Source organism: Pygocentrus nattereri, chromosome 29 (assembly GCF_015220715.1).
Source record: "Pygocentrus nattereri isolate fPygNat1 chromosome 29, fPygNat1.pri, whole genome shotgun sequence".
Taxonomy (NCBI): domain Eukaryota; kingdom Metazoa; phylum Chordata; class Actinopteri; order Characiformes; family Serrasalmidae; genus Pygocentrus; species Pygocentrus nattereri.
The window spans coordinates 20,106,890-20,127,803 of NC_051239.1; the positions used below are offsets into that span (position 1 = coordinate 20,106,890).

General features: G+C 38.8%; 1 protein-coding gene across 5 annotated transcripts in view; it reads left to right on the forward strand.

The window, feature by feature from the left end:
* Positions 1–19,486, forward strand: part of LOC108412532 (cyclin-dependent kinase 16) — a 36,462-nt gene extending 16,976 nt beyond the window's left edge. For 3 of the 5 annotated variants that reach the window (XM_017684592.2, XM_017684593.2, XM_037536144.1), the window contains 13 exons: positions 2,111–2,167; positions 3,937–4,051; positions 4,217–4,311; positions 4,401–4,463; positions 5,089–5,212; positions 5,434–5,554; positions 7,712–7,809; positions 9,894–9,999; positions 10,454–10,496; positions 10,631–10,721; positions 12,127–12,204; positions 12,739–12,856; positions 15,104–19,486. In XM_017684592.2, the coding sequence (XP_017540081.1) occupies positions 2,111–2,167; positions 3,937–4,051; positions 4,217–4,311; positions 4,401–4,463; positions 5,089–5,212; positions 5,434–5,554; positions 7,712–7,809; positions 9,894–9,999; positions 10,454–10,496; positions 10,631–10,721; positions 12,127–12,204; positions 12,739–12,839 (1,092 nt within the window). In that variant the 3' untranslated portion in view covers positions 12,840–12,856; positions 15,104–19,486. The remainder of the gene's footprint in view (positions 1–2,110; positions 2,168–3,936; positions 4,052–4,216; positions 4,312–4,400; positions 4,464–5,088; positions 5,213–5,433; positions 5,555–7,711; positions 7,810–9,893; positions 10,000–10,453; positions 10,497–10,630; positions 10,722–12,126; positions 12,205–12,738; positions 12,857–15,103) is intronic. The other 2 variants (XM_037536143.1, XM_037536146.1) reach the window with 1 other exon arrangement.
* Positions 19,487–20,914: the final 1,428 nt, after the last annotated feature.

Below are 20,914 nucleotides of genomic sequence, written 5' to 3' on the forward strand. Positions count from 1 at the left end.
TATATATTATGTAAAAATTGATAATAGTAAAATAGTAGTAGATTAGAAGCAGTAAGTTTCTGTGGGTACATCTGCTATAACAACTTGCATGTTCCTGAATGAGATTTAAAACCAGGTTCTTTGTCCAAACCTTTAGCCCAAAACTAGGCGACTCATTCATAACCATTTTGTGTTAAAACGTTCTGTGAGGGAGCTTTTAGACACATTGCACGCTTCAGGCACCACTGTGCATAATTGGAGCATTTCACATCAAATCATGCTATACTTTAAAAAAAACATTGGTAATATACTGTATATGTTGCTCAGCCCTAGGAACAGTTAAAGTGGTGAAAAAAGTCAGAAAAGGTTTGAATAGCACTGTTCAAATGACATTTTGTTGATTTTTAAGTGATGACAGGTTGACACATCCTCTACAGGGAACAGGATTTTTTTCTGAAAATGTCAGTACACCATTTGTATTTATTTGTTTAACATACTGGAAAAACATAAAATACAAAATGTGCTATAAAAAGGGCCAAACTTTTTGTTCATATAAACAGTAATTGTTTGTTAAAATGTGCAACTGTGTGTAGCTTTGATAAACGATTGATAAACACTAGGAATATTTCAGTATCAGAAGTCGTCTGATATTGATATTGCGATTGAATCCAAGCAGACAAATTCAGTACATCGACAGCCTAAGTTTGTTAAATGAACAGCTTTAATCGGGGCTTAAATTTGGTGGTTAATGAATTCTTGGATTTAAAAAAACAGCTGAAGGTTGATATTGTTCATTTGTCCTTCATTGGCTTTGTCTCAAAACACTCACAGTAGGCTGTTTGTGTTTGTGTGTGAGAGGGAGATGCAGAGAGATGGAGAAAGGGAGAATGAAGAAGATCACATGCTTCATTTGTTAAGTTGGTCAATGGAGATGCTGATTATATAGGACACATGGAATAGAGGGAATGGAGGGAGCACATTTAGCCTCTAGTGGAAACTCGGCTGAAAAAAGGTTAGTGCGTGTACAGTATACACGCGCATTGTGCTCCTGGGTTTGTATTAGCCTAGTTTCTGTCACTTCAGTGACCAAAGCATTTCTGTACCCAGCAGGCATGGAAGAAAAAGAGAGAAAATTGTTTGAGACACGCGTCGGCATGGAAAACCAGATAGCAGCATCCAGATGCTGTGCCCTCACTTCAGTACTTCCCTCAAGCTGTTTGTTCGCATTGGATTTAGAACAAATGGGTTAAGATGGTTTTTCAAACTAAAAAGTTTTTCAGACTAAAACTTGCTTCTTTTGTTTTAGCTCTCATTTCTTCCTGACCTTTTTTCCTGTCTTTGTTTTTGACTAAATGTTTTTTGAGGTTCAGTATGTTTAGAATTCAGGTCTTGTTTAAAAAAATTTTTTTTATTTTATATACATCAAACTCCAGGCCTTTTTTTGCCAAGATGTTCTATATGCAGTTACACTAGCTAGCACACTATCTAATTTGTGAGCTGATCTACCTGAAGTATTAAAGTTCATTAACTTTTAGCTACCTAGCTAGCATGCTTGCTATACAAATGACAACTAATCAGCTAATTGCTACCCGTTTGAAGATATTTTGCCTTTTTCCTTTGAGAACTGCGTCCGTTTTTTGCTTCTGACTGGAGGTTTTTCTATAAAGAGAGCCTTTTTTATATGTGAAAAATCCTATTTGTAGTCTTGACATGAGTCGAGTCCATAAAATACATTTTATTAACAGTTCCAGTCCAATAACCTTTTGTTGTGGGGTCTTTTGTTCAGAGCATTCAGCAAAGTTCAGCTTGCATGGTTCAGCTTTTTGTGGTCTTGGGAACGGTTATATTTAAGTGTTTTAGTGAAAAGACAGTAAAAGGATATATTATCTTGTAGTTTTTTTGTTAAATTTAGTCCTTAGTTTTTGTTGGTCTGACTGCACAGCAAAGTATGTTGTCATATTTAGGAAATCCTTTATGAAGCTTGATCTCCTGCTGTTATTACTACAAACCCGTCATTTGTTCTTCTGGTTTCTATCTATTTAGTCCTGTATGTACGTTATGTACATTATGTACACTAACATATTGATGATGACTATGATGAACCCCTTACAGTTTTGTCTCTCACACACAGTCTGAAATTGGCTTTGGGAAACTGGAGACATACATCAAACTGGACAAACTGGGAGAGGTAAGAAACTAACCAAATGGACAAAGTAGCTGAGAAGTGTCTTGCTGCCTAGTTCTTCTTCAAAAGTTATGACTACATATTTATCACCCCTTTTTACTCGTGCTCTCTCTACAGTATTCCCATAGAATTTGTGTGCTTTAGCTAGTAAGTACTAGAAAAACTGCTTGCTCACTGAGATAACTGGGGCAGTCGTGGGCTGGAGGTTAGGGATCCAGCCTCGTGACCGGAAGGTCGCCGGTTCGATCCCCAGAGCCGACAGCACATGACTGAGGTGTCCTTGAGCAAGACACCTAACCCCCAACTGCTCCCCAGGCGCTGCGGATTAGGCTGCCCACCGCTCCGGGCAAGTGTGCTCACTGCCCCCTAGTGTGTGTGTGTGTGTGTGTGTGTGTGTGTGTGTGTGTGTGTGTGTGTGTGTGTGTGTGTGTGTGTGTGTGTGTGTGTGTGCTCACCAGTGTGTGTGTGGTGTTTCACTTCACAGATGGGTTAAATGCAGAGGTGAAATTTCCCCGTTGTGGGACTAATAAGGGTCACTTAATCTTAATCTTAACCCATAACATACAAACCACGCAGCCATAAGAGCTTGTAAGTCGTTACCTGTAGTGACACAGTCCACCAAGGTGGAGTCCACAGTCCACCTTGCAAGCTACTAAAACAGACTTACAACTGTTAAAAGACAGTTTACATCTCCGTCCAAAACTTGGTTGTACTACACTAGCAGGGGGATAATAATAAAAATAAAGGTTGCAGCTGACAAACTAATCAGCCAAGCATGATGCTAATTGGTGGGGTACAAGCTTACTAGTCCCCTGCGACTCCAGTGCAAAACTAAAAAGAGAACACTTGGGTAAAGAAGCTAACTTTGGATTTTGGCCAACCACAAACATACCAGCTACATGAGTAACCATGTCATAGTCACCTCTTGAAGGGTCCCCAGTACCAGAGAAACGAAATCTTTATTCAGTGCTTCCGGTTCTGGTGATGTTCTCATTGGGTGACGGTAAAGTACGAAGTTCCAAGCAGTGATTAGCCTTGACAAAGTAAATATTACCAGAAACAAGGATCAAAATATCCAACCAAATGGGAGTCCATGAAGAAGTAGAATACAATTAATAGAGCTCAAAACTCTCCTGAGTTGCACAACCGTCTAAGCACTGGCCCTGTCATCAGGAGATCATGAGAGCAACCCTTGGTGAAGCCACAACTATCCAGCAGTTCAGGAGACCATGACTGTTCTTACTCTCTCTGAGTAACTATGATTACTGTTGATGATTGTTGGGTACTGTTAAAAAAATTCTATATTAATACAGTGTATGAACAAGGCTTTTTTCAATACTTTTGAATTGCAAACCGCAAGTAGGTGTGGCTGAAACACAAACAAGTGTGGAGTGATGATGCGCCAACATTAATGACCTGCATACAGAGTAGCATTTAGACAGCTAATCAGCAGTCAAGATTTTGGAGCAAGCCTAATGGTCATAAGGTTGAGGTATATAATGACACTGGATGTTTTCATACTTGGTAGTGTTTAAGTAATTCAGTTACTTTTAATACTTAAAAAAATATTGAATTTCAGTACCCAGCCGTATGTAGAGTGGCACTGGCTCTACTACCACTACTCAGTGCAGTGCAGGCCAACGCAGGCTTCTTTTAGCTGATTCTTTTAGCTCCCAGCATGTGTTTGTGTGAAGTGGGTGGAAGTGGGGTGAGAAAAAAAGAAAAAGAAACTTCACAAATCACAATTTACAGATTTTCCATTGTCTGTTTAGGGCACGTATGCGACTGTGTTTAAGGGGCGTAGTAAACTGACCGATAGCCTGGTGGCCCTGAAGGAGATCAGGCTGGAGCATGAAGAGGGTGCACCCTGTACTGCCATTCGAGAAGGTAAAGTGACATGTGCAGCACCTCAACATTCAATCTCATACAGAGCATTAATGTGTTAAGAAATATAAGCAGTTGTAAGGATTGATACAATAACGCCAAGTTTTCTGAATATCCTTGTTTGTCTCTCTATATACCCCTGTCTTTATTCTGCTTTCTCTTTCTCAGTGTCCCTCCTGAAGGATTTAAAACATGCCAACATTGTCACTCTTCACGACATCATCCACACAGACAAGTGCCTCACACTGGTCTTTGAATACTTGGTCAGGATGCACAGTATATTATCTGTTTTTGTCTGTGATGATGAGTAGGTACTTTTCTAACATGCTTGTTTCTTTTGATGAATATTTAGGAGAGGGATTTAAAGCAGTACATGGATGACTGTGGGAACATCATGAGTGTCCACAATGTAAAGGTGAGTCTGTAACTGAAAAGTTAAACATTCTAACAAGTTCGACTAGTGGGGGCAAAGAAAATTAGAAATGTGAACTTGATTGAAAGGGGAAATTGAATGAAAGGGGAATTTCAGCCTAACAAAGCATTTAATATGTTGTCTGGCATGTTATGTAATATTCGGTAGCTCAGTTTTTTTCTCACCCACCAATGCATTACAGAAATACATCATACAGTCATTGGGAATTCCCCACACTGCAATACAGAAAGCCTGGGTGCTGGCATAGCCACTGAAGGAATAATGAATGCAGTCATGATATTTGGCTTTATGGTATTAAAGTTAGCTCATACCAGCAGCCAGTGAGGGGAAAACACACAAACCCCCAAACCCAAAAAAAAAACACACATTTTCACAAACTGCTACAGTGTATTTCATGTGGAAATCCATCTTTAATCTGATTTTTTTTATCCCAAACACGAATTAAACAGCACATTTGTGGCTTCTGTGACCAAAATGACTGCATTTAACCAGTATCGCTTGGATCTGACCCATTGCACCAAGCATATAAAGGTGTTTTGTAGCCCAGAAGTATTTTTTATTTTTTTCCGCTCATTTAATTCTTGATTATTACCGATCTCTGCTCTAGATCTTCCTGTTCCAGCTGTTGCGAGGACTAGCATATTGCCATCGCCGTAAAGTTCTACATAGAGACTTGAAACCACAGAACCTCCTCATTAACGACAAGGGAGAGCTGAAACTAGCTGACTTTGGTGAGTATACACTGTTCTAATAGTGCCAGATGAATACACACCATAAAAAGACAACTACTGTATTTAAAATGTGAAGAGTTAATGAGTTCAAGGTAGTCATGAACTCCAACATGGTTCCAACTCTTCAGTGCAAGACTATTTCCATTTTCCAGTATCTGTCTTATCTCTACAACAATAGAGAAAAATATATATACATCATAAATTCTGGTGTTCTGGTATAGGTCTGGCTCGAGCGAAGTCTGTTCCCACTAAGACTTACTCTAATGAGGTGGTCACGCTCTGGTACAGACCACCTGATGTGCTTCTAGGATCAACAGAGTACACTACTTCTATTGACATGTGGTGAGACACCTACACAAACACCTACACAGATAGCGCATTATACTTGTCACATACATATTTACTTCCAAAAGCATTGAAGTCTCAGGGAATAGTTTTATAATAAACATCCAGCAAAGTTTGAAGGAAGAAATAAAAATAAATAAAACATGACTTGGTCCAAATATTCTGATAAGCACGAGTGATTGACATCCGTCAGTCTAACAATCCCAGCCTGTTATGCCACTGAAGCAGAACTAAAGATATCGGTGTGAAATGGGCTTTGCATATCGTTGCTGTTGGGACAAAACCTTCTACGTCCATTTTTGTCCGTTTTACTAGGGACAAAAATGAACATAGAAGGTATCTAGGGACATAGAAGGTTTTGTCCCAACAGCAACGATATGCAAAGCCCATTTCACACATTTCTCCCTGTTCTCCCTGTCCGCACCGATATCCAGGGAATATTGGCATGATTAGTTGAATAAACAAACTAATAAGCTGACAGATAAAGGAACAGACAATCAAATAAACAGGCAACAGGCAGACAGTCAGATGAACTGGCTTGATAACTTAATTGTGTTCGCAAGGTTGGCTTTTGCTTGGTTGTTTGATTAATGAAGGTAATGCTTATGTTATGAATGTGTTACTGAAAACGACAGATTGCATTGTGCCGAGTGTAAAGTTTGGTGGAGGGGGGATCATGGTTTGGGGTTGTTTTTCAGGAGTTGGGCTCGGCCCCTTGTTCCATTGAAAGGAACTCTTCAACAGACCAAGAGATTTTGACAATTTCACGCTCCCAACTTTGTGGGAACAATTTGGGGACGGCCCCTTCCTGTTCCAACATGACTGTGCACTGGTGCACAAAGCAGGTCCATAAAGACGTGGATGAGTGAACTTGACTGGCCTGCACAGAGTCCTGACCTCAACCCAGTAGAACGCCTTTGGGATGAATTAGAGCGGAGACTGTGAGCCAGGCCTTCTCGTCTAATATCAGTGTCTGACCTCACAAATGCTCTTCTACAAGAATGGTCAAAAATTCCCATAAACACACTCCTAACCCTTGTGGAAAGCCGTCCCAGAAGAGTTGAAGCTGTTATTGCTGCAAAGGGTGGGCCGACATCATATTAAACCCTATGGATTAAGAATGGGATCTCACTCAAGTTCATATGCGTGTGAAGGCAGACGAGCGAATACTTTTGGCAATATTCATGAATTGATGAATGATGCAATTTTATTGTATGTTTGTGTTGGAAGTGTACTTAGAATAACGGTCTTTTTGAAATGGAAGTTTCCTTGGTCTCTAAGGAGTCTCTTGGTCTCTTTATTATTGTCATTGAGTGACCAAATTTAGAGCAAAAACTGTATATTTTTAATAGCCATTCAATAGATCTTCTACTACATTTTTCTAACTTAATTCTGTACCATCACTAGCACTATCGTGACTAGAACGATGGTCTGTTGTCTCACTGTAGATACGTCTTACTGGTTAAATGTGGAAGAGGACATTTCATTTAGTCTCTGGTTTCTGCGAGGGTAGAAATTACAGTGTTAGTCATAAACCAAAAGGTGTGATTACTGATAACTGTGTTTATAGACAACTGTATTTAGGAGGCTAGGACCATAGGATTCAACTGTATTTATGTGTTTAAAGCGGCCTGAGTCACACTCTAATTAGTGAGGACGCTGTCTGACCTGTGCTAATGCTTGTCACATTCATGTCTATAAATGTGAGTAGGCCATGTAGTTCCTTTCCCTTCTGTCAGATTTATATAATGTTCTGTGGCAGAGTCTAAAATCACCAAGTGTCTCTTCACTCTTTGAATCTCTTTGCATGCTCTGTTTGCTTTGAGATGAACCACCCAGGAATCTAATGTAGCAATGTAATGATGTACTAAGGTAGTGCACATCCTGAAAACCAAGCAAAGGCCAGCTGATTAACTTGTTGTGGCTTTTTATATCTAGTTAGTTATATTTTGAGCATAAAATAGCACTTTATTAGTATTTTTTTTTAGTTTTTTCTTAAATGTAATTTATTTATAGCTTAACGTTATGTGAATAATCACTAGAACTCCAAGTCGACGAACTGTTTTAAAAGACTTAAATAACAGTGCTGTCTATCTAGCCACCTATCTCTATTGCTCTTTTGCTCTCTCTCACATTATTTATCTTGGCATGTAGGGGAGTCGGTTGTATATTCTATGAGATGATAACAGGACGGCCTCTTTTTCCTGGATCTACAGTGGAGGATGAACTTCATCTAATATTTCGCATTCTGGGTAAGAACTGCATGCTCGTGTATGTGTAGTTAGTTTTTTGTTCGTTAAATTTATCACAATTTCACTCACCTCACAAAAGCAAAGGACTTATTTCTGTATGGATGATACATTTACATTTACGGCATTTGGCTGACGCTCTTATCCAGAGCGACTTACGATTTGATCATTTTACACAGGCCAAGGTGGTGTTAGGAGTCTTGCCCAAGGACTCTTATTGGTATAGTGTAGGTGGCTTGTCCAAGCAGGGGATTGAATCCCAGTCTACAGCGTAGAAGGCAGAGGTGTTAATCACTACACTAACCAACCACCGTACAGGTCCAGTGCCATTGATATACCAGGATTTGTACAAATACAAATCCTTAGATTTACTTACTGAAGATATTGGAAAAACAAAGCTTTTAAAAAACTTTTAAAAACAAACAAGCACCAGCCATGCTTGATTTCACTGAAGGATTTGATAAAGAAGCATAAGGGTGTTTGCCCACGGCACAAAAACCAAAAACTAACCCAAACAGAAACCAACGTAATTTACGGTTCTAGTTCTAATCCTAGTTTACTTCCTACCTCAGGAGATAGCTAGAAAATTTACCTACAGACTAACCTAACCGTTAGCTACAATTAACGATTTAATGGTCTTTTTGCTTATTCTTTTGGTCTTTTGGGGACGCAAAAGCATCTAATTTGGCTAATTAGCTACATTGCTTGCCAGTTAACTTACTGGCTGATATAAAATGATATACTGCACTCTTCTGCATACAGACTCACTAAAATGGCTACATGTGCACAGAAACGGGTGTATGATCCAAAGTTTTCCTGCAGAATATGAAAATATGACCAAAAACACTGATTCTGTGGCTGCGAATTTAAATGCTAAAAGTTTTAAGTTTACCTATAGTTTACGTTTCCTTATGTCGAACTGTACATTAATTCTAAAAATAACAGTCAACATCTATGTACCCTTTGATTTTACCTTCTTATATACTTACTGGCTGTGTAATAGTGCTTGGCAACTTCATCTGGAATTTGCTTAATTGTTGTTGGTTTTAGCTACAAGTGTTAAAGACAGAGGATCCCCAACTGGTATTAATATTTATAGCAGTTCTACCTTCTTTAAAAAGCTGGAAAACAGTAAAAACATGTGTTTAAAACATGCTCAGCTATATTTTTAATTACAGCCTCAAACACATGAAGATTTTACTGCCATTGCTGGGTCCGTTATGTTTGAACATATTGAAATTTTCCTGTAAATTGAGCTGCTTCCATGCTGACTGGATGCAAATGATCCACCCCAGAAATATAACAAACCAATATTTTTTCAAACATTCTGATTAGGTCTGCTCTTTTACAGTATTGAAATCTCAAATATTAGCACATTTGTCAATATGATAAATATGCATTTCTTTTACTACTGAACTTTAAATTGGCAATCTGAAAATATTGTACTCCAACTGCTACTGGAATACCAACATGTCTAACAGCATGGTACACAAAACTGCCGTTTTTAATGTCCTTATAAAACTGATCCACAAAAAAAGGCGAATGTCACACTGTGAGTGTATGCAATATTTCACAGCTTACAATGGCCAGAAGATATCGACCATGCAAAAATACCACCTGCAGACTGGTGTTTTTGTGTAGTGTAAGGGCAGACAATTTTCAAAACACACCAACAGGAAGCAAATTTTCAGGTTCCTCAGTAAACTCATGAGGATATCTCAACAGCAAAAATACAAACTTAAAAAATAAGTTTAAAAATACTTTTTATTATAAAAAAAAACTTTTTTTTAAATGTTGCTTTTTAAAATACTATTTACCTTGCATGCCTTTTTTAATTCAACAGAATTTGTATTCATTTAAACTTCATGATAATGAAAAAGGTATTTTCAGTAGTGCTCTCAGATTTTCAGATCCCACTGTATTTCTTGAAGAAGCTTTCTTTTGAATGAATAATTCTAATAGCATTGGCCAGCACGTCTGAGGCTTATCACATGATCTACTTTGCTTTATGTTATGTTAAAAAATGAGGATTTAAATATAGATTTTTTTTTTTTATATCTGTGTGTGTTTATATGCATGTTCTCTAGGCACTCCCTCTGAGGAGTCCTGGCCAGGGGTCAGCACCAGTGAAGAGTTTAAGACGTATAACTTCCCCCGATATCGTGCCGAACCTCTTGTCAATCACGCACCCAGGTTAGTTTATAACATTTTTTTTTTCCCGAATTCTATTTATGTTCTTTTTTTTTTTTTTACACTGTTTCATAGCACCAGCTGTCCTATATGTAGTGTGAACATTATGACAGATAGATCACTAGAAATGATCTGAAATGACTTGAAATAAAATCTGGTTACATTAATCATTTGAATCTGCTACCAGGGGAATTACGGCACATGTATGTCTACGCTGGCTATAATGAAATGTATTACACTGTAGAACCAGATCTTTCTGTGTGCTACGGTGTTTTCTGTCACCATATAAAAGATGCACAAGGCTTGCATTTAAAGTTGGATGCACTGCAGTATTTTCTGAGTGAGCATCTGAGCTCATTCCAAACACCATTTGGATCCTGTACTACATGAGTATTGAGTCAAGTGTTGCAGCAGCAATGACGTTTGTGTTTCTTACATTTCTGACTTTTATTTACAGGATAGACAGTGATGGTCATGACTTAATTAATCAGTTATTACAGGTCAGTAGGATTTACTTTATACATTAAAAAATACGGGAAGATCCTATAATGACCACAGATTTAAGGATGTCAGTAGAGCAGCAGAGACACTCACACCTCTTTTGTGTGTCCCTGGGTTTGTTTTCTGTGCGTAGTTTGAGGCGAAGCGGCGTGTCTCTGCAGAAGATGCTCTCAGACACCCCTACTTCAGGAGTCTGGGAGAGCAAGTGCAGCGACTGTCTGACAGTAAGTATTAAACACTACAATTTGAAACATACTTCAAGCTAGGGATGTAAAAAAATGCAGTGGATTGTTCAGCTGCTTTGATTCTGGAATCTCCCTTATACAAGTTTTAGATTCTGTTCATAATTTTTTATTTAACTGGATTATGCAGATCAATGAAACCCAAATGAGTTGGGTTGGATTTCAATTCAATAGATATATGCCAAGGGTGCCTGATTTCACCATATTTTTTTCTGTTAACCATTCAGATACTACTAACTGACTTTATCCACGCTTTTTAAAAAAGACTCTTCCCACATGTCATTCATGTATTTTCAAAAGCTTCCCGTCTTCCTCTGAGTATCAATTAATGTGAGTTGATGGCAGTTGCAAAAATGTGAGAAGCCCTCTGTCAAAGACATGAGGACTTAGGAAATAGTCATAACTAAAAAATAAAAAGCAAATTTTTTTGTGTGCTGCTGAAAGTTTAGAAGAGATTTAATCAATGACGATCAACGCAGAGGAATTTTATCTGCTAAGAGGTTAACAGGGTATTGCTCTCCAAAGCAGAGGGTAATTCTAGGCTCAAATGTGCAGCTATTTCCTTGGATATTGATTAAAAACACGTTCATCTCTTTAAAAACGCTGTGAAAAGATGGATCAGGTGCTGTCATTTTATCTGAAACATAAAATACATAATTAAAACAAATTTAATGAGCAAACAGGGAATTAATTTGTCATTTAATTTAGACTATCTGGAATTTCATTTCTCATCATGTGTTTTCTCAGTTGGGAGGGTTCATTTTAATTTGGGTTCAATTCATGCTGTTCTTCCCATTTCTATCAACAAGTACTTTTTGCCTGGTCTCTTAGAGGATTCTTAGAAACAATTCTTAGAGGAGACGCCTGTTTTGTCTTCGTTCTCAATAATACTCCAATAAAAAACATGCTGATGAAGTGACGGAGTAGCTGAGGTGTGTAGTTTTTAACACTACATATTCCAGGCTGGTGTTAAGTCCATGAATTGCTGAAATATATTTCTCAGACAAGCGAATATTGGCACATCACCCACTGAAGAGGAAAAAAACAGCTGTAAAAGATCATGTGTCCACTAGTATCCAGTGCTGCACTGGTTGGATGTAGTTTTAGCTCATTTGAGGCAGTCTCGGTTATGTTACACAAAAAACTAAAGAGTTTTCCACAGTTAACCGGATGGATATCTGTTTGAATGCCCAAAGTAGTCAGAATATACATGCCCAAGGTGCACATTCTGAAAATGTATCAATGCTAGAAGCTCTTATTTCGAAGTACGTTAAGGGTTTTTCATGATATGGGCCCTTGATATATCTTGGCGTAATGTTCAGATGTTCATGTGAAGTTCAAGTCTTTGTGCAGTTTTGTCCTGACTCTGTCCTGTATTCCTCTCCAGCTGCCTCCATCTTCTCTGTGAAGGAGATCCAACTTCAGAAGGACCCAGGAAAGCGTTCTATAGCATACTCAGAGTCAGGTGAGTTTGGCTAACTCGGCACTCTCCTTCGAGTGCATTCATGCTTTTGACAGAGCTGACTGGCTTGTAGAGCTTGCAAAAATGCACTGATATCCTTGCATCTGGACATTTATCCAGCCTTTGCCATACCACACGGATCATGCGAGAGGTGAGAGAGTGCTGAGAGTTGGATAAAAGTGAGAGAAAAATAGGACATTGTAAATGAATAGTTAAAAAAATCACATTCTCTCTTTACTGTGTCAGCCATGCGTTACGTCTGCTGTCATGCTGAGTCATGTTTGACTGTGTCATACTTGCGTCATGGTTGAGCTGTTGGCCTAAATATCTAGACAAACACTTTCAACATGCCATGCTTCATCTTTGAATATGTGCTATTTGTACATTCGTCATCCTCTGTAGAAGAGTCTCTCTCTCTCTCTCTCTCTCTGTTTTCTGTCTCCTGTCTCTCAAACGTATTTCTTATACTTCTCTGCACCACCCTTTCCACTTTCTATCTCTCCTTTCCTAAAACTCTGCCCAACGTGCCCTTTAAAGCGATGCCCCATAAGATGGGTCCCACGCATTTGGAATATTTCCAGAGAGAAGGAGCAAAACCCACGTTGCATCCTGCCCCCTCTTCCCCCTCTACTGGCTGACTCATTATACCACTCTGGTAAATAAACACTCTTTCTTCTGTCCCCGTCTTTCTCGTCCCAACTTTTATTTTTTTTGTCTTAGTCCTCTTTGTCAGTGTCTTTTTAATGCTTGCCTTCAGTTTTGTCACACCCTTAATTGTACCTCTTGTCTTCTGTCCTCTATACATTGCTATTCAATCTGTCCCTCTCTCTTTTTCACATCAAAAAGTCTCAGTAAATCTGCTCTTTCGGGTGTGCACCCACACACATCCCTTTTTATTTTCAGAAGTAAGGGTAGGTCAAGGTTACAGGCTCAGCTTTTTTTTCTCTCTCTGTAATTATGAGAATTATCATGCATTTTGGAACAAACCCTTTCATTTAGAATTTGGGCATAGTATTTATTAAGGGTATGCATGAGCATTAAAAACAATGCCTGAACCAACCCTTACCCTCGACTTCTGAGACCCGACCCAACCGGGCCTGACTAGTGCTGCTAAATCTGAAACCTGTGCCTGACCCAAACCTGCTTTCATGCACTAAGATAGATCATTGCCATGGTTTAAGAGAGCACTGCTACATAAAAATCACTCATTAGAAAACAAAACTGAGCCATTGTGTGCGTAAAAAAGGAAGTTGAATATTTTATCTGATCACATGGATCAGAGTAAATTTCTAGAATTAAATTTATTTATTGAAATTATATGTATTTTTTATTTCTTTTTATCTATTTTTACAATCCCTTTAATAAGTATGGGCATCATCTTAGTGTTAGCCTATATGAGGGGTGTCCAGGCTTATCTGCAAAGGGCCGGTGTGGCTGCAGGCCCCAAGCAAGCTGAAGCACACCTGAATCTGCTTATTTCATCAGTTAGCCTTAGTCTTCAAACATTTCGTCAGGTGACCTGCTTTATTGCAGTGGAAATCTGCAGCCACTCCGGCCCTCTGAGGATAAGATTGGGCACCCCTGGCCTATATTAACATTGTCTTTTTTGGAATACTTTGCTGAATTGTAAAATGTGAGCAAACAGTTTAGAGTTGCAGAGTGTGCTTCAGTTTTTATTACAATGCATAAATACTCACGTGCTCAAACTTCCTCAGCAACATAAACCCCTCTGGATATAGAAGTGCGATCAAAACTAAAGAACTCTGTGAGTAATTGTTGTTAACACTATCCACATGATCGCCAGGAGTCAGAAACCAGTTGACGGCACTTATTATTATTATTATTATTATTATTATTATTATTGAGTAATTGTTAGCCTGGGTGAGCCACAAGGTGGCAGCAGAGCCTTTTCAAATCTCCTTTTCATTTCTTGCATCAATGAAAGTGCTTCAAATTTACTTACTAGTAACACCTTATAGGTTTTATGAAGAAGATATAGATAGTCTTCAAATTTAATGTGGATATTTCCGGCACAAAAGACTATTAAAAGCTCCAACAATTATGTGCCATAAATCAAATCTGCACTTGTAATTTAACCATAGTGCAGCATTTAGCGTTCGCAGATCTAGTTACTAATAATGAACCAGTGGTTTTCTGCTGTATCCTCCCTGAAATATTTCCTAGTAAAGATTCTGTAAAATGGAAAGTCATAAGTCTTAGGCAGCCAAGAACATTATTTAAACTGTTTACCTTGGCATTAAGCGTTTTTATGCCAGTAGAAACACTATCATTCAATAAATAAATTACATTTATATAAATACAACTGAAAATAAATGGAGTAACTAAACATCAACTAAGTGTTGGATGATAATTGTAAATACTGCGCATTCACTGGGAGAGGTTTGGAAATGGTTAACCTACACACACACACACACATGCACATAAAATCACAATGGATTGCTTTATTCTTTCTAACGCTTGTGTTTGGGCAAATAAATGATAGATTTATGTAGTATTTTCTCAGATGACCTAGGACTTTTGCACTGTACTGTACATGAAATCCATTCAAGAATATCTTCATGTTTCCATGTATATTAGTGTCTATTATAAGCTACTAGCATTTCACATGATATAATTAGGGTGGAGCAGTGTTTGAGCTTTTGTGGTCAATAATTTATTCTGTTCTAGCATGAACTTTTGTTTGCAGAGTTTCAGAGTGGATGGGGTGCGTTTAGTTTGTTGCCGAATGAAAGCTTTAATGACTTATTAGAATTGTTAAAGTATTGAAAAGCTAAACTTCATTTGTTGGCAAAACAGAAGAAGTGATTTTCTCTTTCAAACGTGGTGATATTTATGTTTTCTCCACCTTCTCTGCCCTTCTCTGTCTCTCCTTGTCCCTCAGCCCAGGGGAAGTCCCGCCGACAGAGTGTTTTGTTTTAAGAAGGAGGCTAATGGCAACGCACGTAAGGCACAAACGGAAGACTTTCACCCCATCAAAAGCAAAAGAACCTAAGAATACAACAAAGGAAAGAGAACCTGAAGCTTTGCACCATGAGAAGGAAGGAGAAAGTAATGTTTGCTAAGACTTTCACTAAGAGGAAATCTTCACTACAGTCCACAATCATGAAAAAGGATTAGATCTTCAAAATGCGTGGAATAACACTTACAACACAAGTACAGATCACGAGGGAACATGAGGAGTATCTACGGCTGCTCACAGAGATGCATAGGTTTTATTATTCTCTTCATGGAGACTTCTGATGTAGTGCAGGAAGAGGAGACTCTGGACTGGCCAGACATGTGGTCTGTCCAGGCCCAGTTCAACCTGATGAAATCTTAGGAGATTTTAATTACAGAAAGGGCATCTTTGTTGTTTGTTTGCTTGTTTGTTTTTAGATGTTCAGACAAGAGGCTAAGCTGTTTTTTTTTTCTTTTTCTTTTTTTTATTATCACATCACAAGCCAGGCTCTAACCTGCACACTCTCAAACCTCTTATTCTCACTCTGCAAGCCTCATGTATACGTTGCTGTGTACCTCATTCCAGTCCATACATCCAACATTCCTCTCCCAGGATTGGCCGTGTTTGCGGGCATACAGGTGTGCTGGAAATGATGGTTGGGAGTTTGTTGTATGTATATCTGTGTTATATTGCCTTTTGATATTTGCAGTAACCCTCTAAAAAAACCCCTGACCCACCTGTCTCACCTGTTGGTATGAACTAACTTTGGCACCTTATGAAAGTTAAGCTCAGGCTGTATTCTGTAAATATAACTAGTGGTTCACTTTGGAGGACTGCAACCCAGAAGAAGACATAGACATTACACTGAATTTCAGAGGAAAGAACGTCTTTTGTTGTGTGCACTATATAATCATGAACACTGTAGGCTGTACTAAACAGGAGAACATGGACTAATCTAGCATGCGTTTTGAAAGAACAAAGGTATTACACTGCTAAGTGTCAGGACAGGCATGGGTGTTACAAGACTGAAGAGTATTATTATGCTACTGGTAAGAGCTCACTAGACGGTGAGAGGGTGACAATGTTGGAGCGACGTAAGCTATAGAATCACCCTCTCAACCAATCCAAACATCAGCTGTTGATGTCTGATTGATTTGTGAATCTTCTTATTACTTCTCATCCTCTCTCCATCACTGTTGAGGGAAAACAGATTCTGTACTGTGATTTATGTGCAGTGGCGTAGCGCTGCATGATCAAATAGCATAGCCAAGGATTCTGGATGCTGTAGTCTGACGAAGTGAAAATCACGAATTGGACTCCTTCGTAATTCAAAGCCATAGAACAGGCACACATACTGCACGTCTACAAGCTAATAGATATCCTCTCACAACACTGTGTTAGATTTATTCTTTCGCAATACTTATTAACTTATTACATTGCTAATAATGTTGTCAGGCAATAGAAAAAATACTAAAACAAGTATACACTAAATTACAGGCTTCCAAGACAAAAAAAACCGATCACCTGCATCATTTCTCCTCTAATGCTTGGTTAAGCATCCTCTTGCCTTAATCACAGCTCAAAAGGTGACCAGTAAGGATGGGTTAAGATTTTTGAGAAGAACTTCTTCCCATGGTGACCACTTTAGTGTCTCTGTGGCTGGTTCAACAGACATGGGACACTGTGATTGACCAGCAATATCATCAGACCTCAGTCCAAAGCTGAAACAGGCACAGCAAACACTAGAAAGGACAGAAAATCCGTACCTACCGCTGTTATTAAAGCAAGGGTGTTAGAACAGAAATGATGCTTGAGAAGTGGACTATCGTTATAATTAGTGGTTTATCACTTTCCAATGTTTTGAGTTGGGTTGGAGCTGTGAGGCGATTTACTGATACTGCAGGTTACTTACAGTTATGTAATATGTAAAACTCAATATGTGCATGGTGACTGTACAGTTCTAAGTCCAAATGATCAATGACGTGTTCATTATGCTCAAGCTCACAATGCCAAATTATGATTTTTTTCCCCTTTTCTTTTTTTATGGAGTTTCACCCAAGTTGTTATGTTTGAGTACTTTCCTCGTAACCTTGTAACCATGTTAGAAGATGACATGGCATTTTCTAAGTGTGGACAGGAAAAGTAAATGAGAGCGTGATAAGATTGAAGGCTTATTATTTATTTGCAGGTTTTCAAATGGCTAGAGCCATGTTGTGCTAAGGGAAGGAGGGAGAGTGTGGTCAAAGTGTGAAGGAGAAGGAAGGAAGGAAGGAGGTGTGTTTGTATTTTCAGCATGTTTAAGATTTGGTAATGTTTCTTTCAATGTGTTTACAGCTGTCTGCAGTGTATCTCGTTCCATACAGAATTATTAGGCTGTATATTTTAGTCCTTCGCCCATGATGGTGGGTCATATTATAAGCAACGGATTTTTTAAAGTTGAAAATTATTATTTTTATTTTTTTTATTAGGAACAATAAGCTTCTGAAGACTAAGGTGATTCGTTTATGACCGTTTACCTTTACTTGAATTATTGAAAATGTTATGTTTACCACTCAATGTAATGAAACGTGTGTTTCATTGCTCTACACACTACGTTTATGACTGTAACTATTGCAGAAATCAGACATTTGTAGGTACATGCTCTGTTCTGTTGGTCTGATTATTTGTATTTTATTTTTGTAGAACATTCACAGATGTAGTAAGGTAGCCAGGAGGGCAGCACTTTAGACTAACTTGCTTCAGATGCAATGAAATTCCATTTTAATGTTGAACATTTAAACAGTTTTAGTAGTTCTTGCTTGCTTGTTCATTTGTTTGTTTGTTGTACTGTTTTAAAATCATGTCTTCCTTTCAGAGCTGGACATTCGGCTTATTAACAAGATCGATTGTTTGATTGAGGCTACTGGCTCTTAACTCTGATGTCTGATCTGCAGTAATGTGTGGTGACCGCTACCATGCCTGCTTATGCTGAAGTCACAGTAACAACTAAATTAGTCATGTTTAGTCCCTTTTACAAGCAGGGAGCAGAATTTTGAATGTAAATTTCACAATCTGTTAATTTATCAGTTCACAATAACAAATTAGTTCTATAATGAATTCTTTATACAGTCCATTCAAAAAACAAGTAGGTATCCAAGACAGCTCCCTTATAAAATCTAAGACGAGGACCTTGAGCCGAAGGAAGAGGTATAAGCGAAGGCTGAAGTGAAATAAAAAAACAAGAACGGGGTTATGAGTTTATTGGACTAGGCTCATTCCTTTTTATATTCCCTGTGGTCAGCCATACTTACAAAATTGTGGGTTTATGAAATATTTGTCGCCCACACTGTAATTTCCTTTGTGTAAAGGATGGCATTAAATTTTGACACCTTTCGTCCGTACTGCCCATGAGTACAAACTACTGAAGCATAGGACATTGTTAGTATGGTTTTGTCTTCATTATGATACTAAAATGTCTAATTCCTGACCTGTGGTTTTGTAGATGGAGCTAATGGAAACATCTTGGATATAATTACATGAGAGAAACAGTCATTTGAGCACTAGGAATGCTGGATACATTAAGCTTCTCAGATTTCCTAAGAGATGTACCATGATCGTCAAGGTGCATCCATAATAGTGGAAAACTCTCAGCCCCCTCGGTTCAACTACATTCTTAAAAATAAGACGGGGTTTGGTTTAATGTTTAAAGAAACTCCACATAATGTGAAGCATTAACTCCTATAGCCAAATGTCATAAGCCAGTTTGATTGGACCTCAATCAAAAGGTTCAGCTTAACCTTACCATTACATTGAGGTTCTTCAAACTGGGAAGTATTTTCATCTCATTTCCAAAAATGGTTCTAAAATTAGTTTTATTTTTAAAGAGTGAACACTGAACTTACAATTGCAAACGTCTTTACAACATTAGCATACATGGTCAATATATCAGATGAAGTTAAAGCTATCTATCCCAAAGTGAGACTTGTTTCAAAACATTAACCAAGGTCCTGCGAACGTCTACCAATGCCTTCTGATCACCTGTGAAGGACGACATTTTAAGCAAAGAAAGAATAGATAAATTATGGATTTAGCCACAGATTAAAGGTGTAGTTGGTAAGATTGGCACAACTCCTTCATGATCTAAGAACATGCAGTGAGTGTCCATTTAAGTTCTAGCTAGACTCACTTAGTAACAAGAACGATGGTGATTGATGGTCATGATGGTGTATTGATATTGTGATAAATCTACTACACCTTTAAGGAAGAACATATGCCTGACTTGTGTAGCCTAGCTGCTCAAACATTGGAGTACACATGCCATGTCCAATAAAGTACCTGTAAAATATATTGAGTGTTCTTTGGAAATTATTTTAGACATTCAAGTGCAATACATCAGTTACTGTATCATTTACTAAGAAATATATTATTGTGAATATAATATATTATATAACAGTGAAATAAGTTGCCAACCTGTGAGCCGTGCACCACTACTCTAATAAAAAGCATAATTTTGGGGTTCAGTTCCCACTTTGCCTCGATCCTTTTTCACTGGCTTTGCTGCAAAAAATGCTTTGATGATTTCAGAGTCAGCCTATATTTTATGTGATGCAGCGTCTATCAACGTTTGATCAATGAAAGGTCAGAATTGAAAGTTGTAGGCTGTGGGTACCAAACAGTGGATATAATTCATGGGACAACACTGACAAAATGACACTTTGACACAATGAAAAGTCGCCTGTGTGCAGCTTATATAACAGTGTAAATTTATTCTTCCCTCAAAATAACTCAATATACAGCCAATAATGTCTAAACCACCTGCAACAAAAGTGAGGACACCCCTAAGAGACAGTTCCTGAAGTGTCAATATTTTGTGTGGCCACCATTATTTTCCAGGACTCCCTTAACTCTCCTGGGCAAGGAGTTTACCAGAGCTTCACAGGTTGCCACTGGAATGCAATTCCACTCCTCCATGATGACATCACGGAGCTGGTGGATATTCGAGACTTTGCGCTCCTCCACCTTCTGCTTGAGGATGCCCCAAAGATGTTCTATTGGGTTTAGGTCTGGAGACATGCTTGGCCAGTCCATCACCTTTACCCTCAGCGTCTTCAATAAAGCAGTGGTCATCTTAGAGGTGTGTTTGGGGTCATTATCATGCTGAAACACTGCCCTGTGACCCAGTTTCCAGAGGGAGGGGATCATGCTCTGCTTCACTATTTCACAGTACATATTGGAGTTCATGTGTCCCTCAATGAAATGTAATTCCCCAACACCTGCTGCACTCATGCAGCCCCAGACCACGACATTCCCACCACCGTGCTTGACTGTAGGCATGACACACATCTTTGTACACCTCACCTGACTGCTGCCACGCATGCTTGAGACCATCTGAACCCAACAAGTCAATCTTGGTCTCATCAGACCAAAGGACATGGTTCCAGTAATCCATGTCCTATGTTGACATGTCTTCAGCAAACTGTGGGCTTTCTTGTGTACAGACTTCAGAAGAGGCTTCCTTCTGGGGTGACAGCCATGCAGACTATTGATGTAGTGTGCGGCGTATGGTCTGAGCACTGACACCCCACCTCTTCAATCTCTGCAGCAATGCTGGCAGCACTCCTGCGCCTATCTTTCAAAGACAGCATTTGGATGTGACGCTGAGCACGTGTACTCAGCTTCTTTGGACGACCAATATGAGTGGACCCTGCTGGATTTAAAACGCTGGATGGATCTTGGCCACTGTGCTGCAGCTCAGTTTCAGGGTGTTGGCAGTCT